We start from the raw sequence: 4,304 nt of genomic DNA, 5'->3' as shown, positions 1-4,304 counted from the left end.
ACATACATCACTCCAAAAGTGTATTGACCATGTTGACAACAATGAACAACATCATAGCTAAACCACATTGCTCAATAATACTTGGACATGTGTGGTGTATGAATTTAGAATTGGTGTTGGATGATATTCAATTATTTGTCATAAAACTTATAACGAGACATGAGATATATATGCATTAGTGTTGGATACTGAAGTTGTTTTGAACATTAGATGCAAGTATTCATGTAATAGTTCCTTAATTTATAAGAGTAAACTACCATTTTTTTGGTCACGTTTATTTGAAATCTACACGTCTAAAACTCGTATTATCCGTTTTGCGTTTTTTGCCATTCTCTGTTTTTTTTTTCGTATCGTTCAAAAAATTTTACTGTTTAAAACACATACTGTATGTTTCTATATTTTTGCCGTTCCCATTTTTGCTAGCTATGGTCACAAGTACCTCCACTATTAGTTGACTATTTTATGAAATCAATTCAAAATTGAAATAGAAATCTTACCAAATCTAGCCTTAGTACATAAATGGGTTTTTCGTAAAAAAGAATTATTTCTACCAAGGAATGATCTAGAACTTCTATCCAAGTAGTTTATGTACCTACGAACAATTTGACCAAGGGCTCTTCACGGCATTTGCAATTTTAGATTTTATGAAAATATGAAAAGGAGTGCACTGATAGAGTGGATTTAGAGTGCATAGCAAAAAGGCATTAGTTCCACCCACTGGTCCTCGACCGACTGGTCTACGTTTCAAACTATATATGTATAAATGAAGAGAAAATGACCTCACAGTTGTGGTGGAGAATAATATTGTAGCAAGCGACTAGTGAAAGTAGAAACAAATAGCCAAGGATCTTTGAAGTAAGCCTCTAAAAGTATTGCTAATTGAATAACATTACAAGATTTTGAAATTAACTCCCCATGTATGTATTTATTGATTTATTAGACAGATCACAAGAATCCAATGCCCAGAGTTTTTTTTTTTTTTTTTGGTGAAGCCCAAAGTAAATTTTGACAATGAGTACAAAAGGTTTAAGGCCCAAATGAAAAAGGAAAAATAAAAATTGTAAAAAGAAAAGCCATTTTAATTATTACAAATTTATAATTCCATGACATTAAACATATACGGAGCCTCAATCCCTTTTTATTCTCTTTAATTTGCCACACTGTGCAGAACCACAGTTTCAACAGTGAGTCCCGGTCCAAACCCAAAGAGAACACCCCACTCAAGCCCCTCACCGGTAGTCTTCAGCCCTTCCTTGGCTGACGTCTTCCTCATCTCATCCAAGATGAACAGCACACATGCACTAGATATATTACCATACTCACTAAGGATGTGCCTTGTGGCCTGTAACTTCTCAGGTTTAAGGGCCAACTTGGACTCAACCTGGTCCAAAATAGCCGGTCCGCCCGGGTGGGCAATCCAGAAAATTGAGTTCCAGTCAGAGATACCAATAGGCTCAAATGCCTCCACAAGGCTCTTCTCAATGTTTTTAGAGATTAGGCCAGGGACATCCTTGAGAAGGTGGAAGGTGAGCCCAACCTCTCTCAAGTGTCCATCGATGGCACCATCGCTATCAGGGAGGATGGTTTGGGCTGCTGAGACTAACTCAAACAAGGGCTTCTCAACCCCAGGCACTGGGTCAGCCCCAACTATGACTGCAGCTGCTCCATCTCCAAAAAGAGCTTGACCCACTAGACTATCAAGGTGAGTATCACTTGGGCCACGGAAGGTCACAGCAGTGATTTCAGAACAGACTACTAGGACACGTGCACCTTTGTTATTCTCTGCAAGGTCCTTAGCTAGACGAAGAACCGTGCCACCTGCAAAGCATCCTTGTTGGTACATCATGAGTCTCTTCACAGAGGGTCGAAGCCCAAGGAGCTTGGTGAGCTGGTAATCACATCCAGGCATGTCTACACCACTGGTGGTGCAAAAGACTAGGTGGGTGATTTTAGACTTGGGCTTTCCCCATTCCTTGATGGCCTTAGTCGCTGCTTCTTTCCCTAGCTTTGGCACCTCAACAACTACCATGTCTTGCCTAGCATCCAAAGAAGGAGCCATGTAAGCACACACATTTGGGTTCTCCTTCAAGATCTCCTCAGTCAAGTACATGTAACGTTTGTTGATCATTGATTTCTCACCTGTAAATTTATACATATTAATACGCATAGAAAGAAAAGAAAAAGAATATTACAAGGCAAAGATACCACCAAGAGGCAGTAGGCGGACATAAACAAAGTGAGAAGACTCACACATGCGCTTGAACTTCTCTTTAAGTTCGGCCTTATGTTCACTATTGGTGATGCGGAAGTAGTAATCGGGGTATTCGCTCTGATCGACGCAGTTAGGTGGAGTGGCGGTGCCGATGGCCATGACGGTGGCTGGGCCTTCAGCTCTCTGAGACTTCCGGATGGCATCAACAGACACCATTTTGGGAGTTTAGAACTCGGGAACGAAGCTCTGTGTCGGTAGTGTGGGCTGGGGAATGGTGGTTTTGAAGGAGAATGCAAGAGTAGAGGAGAGACTAGGGAGGTTATATGCTTCGTAAAGGAAAGTGAGTTACTTAAATAGGAGGAAGCGGTGGATGAGCATCACATGATTGATCACCAATTACCTGCTTCCACGCCTCGGTCTACTAGGGAGAGGGGGTAGATTCATCCGTAAGGCATGTAATTAAGTACACTCAAGTTTGGTTACGAGAATAATCTTGTACACTCCTGGTCCTGTCCTTGCACTTGGAATTCATTAACTCTATAGCTCAATTAGAGAGGCACTTTTCCGTTGATTGGTTCCACATAATGGTCCAAACTTTTCGTGGGCATTGTATTAATTGACCATATTTCATGTCCCTGTATTTACTAAAAAAAAGAAAAATGAAAAATATTTTCTCGAAAGAGTGTAGCTTTTGTGTCGAGACACATGGGTGGGTGGGTAAAATGATCAGCCCGCCCTCTTGAAAGGGAAAATGATGTTTTTGTGAATGTTTCCTCATGTAGTCTCTTTGGTCCTCTACACATGTGCAGTTGAACTGTACTCCCGCATAAAAAACACTTCTCTAGAAAAAATATTTGTCCATATAAGATTTTTTTTTTTTTTAAAGAAAAATAACATTGTTAATCTAGTACAGGAAATGCCCAAACTAGTGAGGATGTCAAAAGATTGCACTACCTTCCCCCTATGTGCATTGAAGATGCTCTAGCGCATTTGGCATGCCCTAGGCCAAACATGCAAGGTTCTTTCACCTATTTTTATAATAATAATAAAAAGAAAGGAATAAACACACTACTCACGTATGGTAAACTGGATAGACACAATAGTCACTAGCTTATGGTATGCCAGCTTTTTTCCAAAAAAAAAAAATATATATTTTCATATTTGGGTGGGATTTGGTAGACAAGTCGGATCTCAAGCAGATTTTGGATCCGGGTTTGGATCATTGTTTTGTAAAAACATTTGTATGATTGTTGAGGATGCAATGAAAATAAATAGCATTAAAATATCTAGATATGACCAACATCCGATCCATCCATTAGGGTCTTGGGTCGGATTTGGATGGATAATATATAATGGACCAAACCATCCAGATCTCGATTGGAATTATCCAAGTAAGAAAGCAGATCCGGTAATGGATTCTGCCTTTGGGAAGGGGGGGAAGGGTGGGGAGTTTGTGACCAGTTTTTAGGGAGCCAGGGTGCTCCTCTCATCGAGGTTTAGCATATAAGAGAAAAAATAGAAAATATTTTACAGGTATAGCAAGTAAAATCATTCTCTCGCAAATTATTTTCTAGTATAATAATTTGACATTTTGATGGTTAGATAAATTTAATATTTTAAACCCAATGGGGTAGCGCAGTTGGTGAGCAACGAACTTGGTACGAGCCGTAAACTCGGACGTCCTAAGTTCGACTCCCTCGGACGTCCTAAGTTCGACTCCCTCGAACGTCCTAAGTTCGACTTCTACTAGGCATACCTTGGGCCATTCACACGGGGGTGTTTAGTGCTCTTCACTGCTTTCAGTGAAAGTTGAATGGTTCTCATTCAAACCCAGTATGACCCGATCCATGCGGTTGTGGGGTCAGTATGGGCCCACGGTTGTGGGATCAGGCCGAAGGCCTGGATACCAGTCATGAGCCAAAAAAAAAAAAATAATTTAAAATTAAGAAAAACGGTTTGGCACACCATTTATGTACTGTAAGCTAGCATCCATTGTGTGTATCACTCTCATTCCTCCATTTGAAAGATACAAGTGTGTCAACAAGATCACCTTGCCCCTAATTGGATGCCTATGTACCTCCCTTGATTTGTC

General features: G+C 40.4%; 1 protein-coding gene across 1 annotated transcript; it reads right to left on the bottom strand.

The window, feature by feature from the left end:
• Window positions 1–856: 856 nt before the first annotated feature.
• LOC122068017 (chalcone synthase 2-like) lies at window positions 857–2,531 on the bottom strand. Its single transcript, XM_042631837.1, has 2 exons — window positions 2,251–2,531; window positions 857–2,139 (listed from the first exon to the last, which is right to left on the bottom strand). Exons 1-2 carry the CDS (start codon window positions 2,426–2,428, stop codon window positions 1,148–1,150), a joined length of 1,170 nt encoding a protein of 389 aa, XP_042487771.1. The 5' UTR covers window positions 2,429–2,531; the 3' UTR covers window positions 857–1,147.
• Between the last annotated feature and the right edge of the window lie 1,773 nt (window positions 2,532–4,304).

This window comes from Macadamia integrifolia, unplaced genomic scaffold, assembly GCF_013358625.1.
Source record: "Macadamia integrifolia cultivar HAES 741 unplaced genomic scaffold, SCU_Mint_v3 scaffold3327, whole genome shotgun sequence".
Taxonomy (NCBI): domain Eukaryota; kingdom Viridiplantae; phylum Streptophyta; class Magnoliopsida; order Proteales; family Proteaceae; genus Macadamia; species Macadamia integrifolia.
This window is presented reverse-complemented; position numbering and strand designations above follow the sequence as displayed.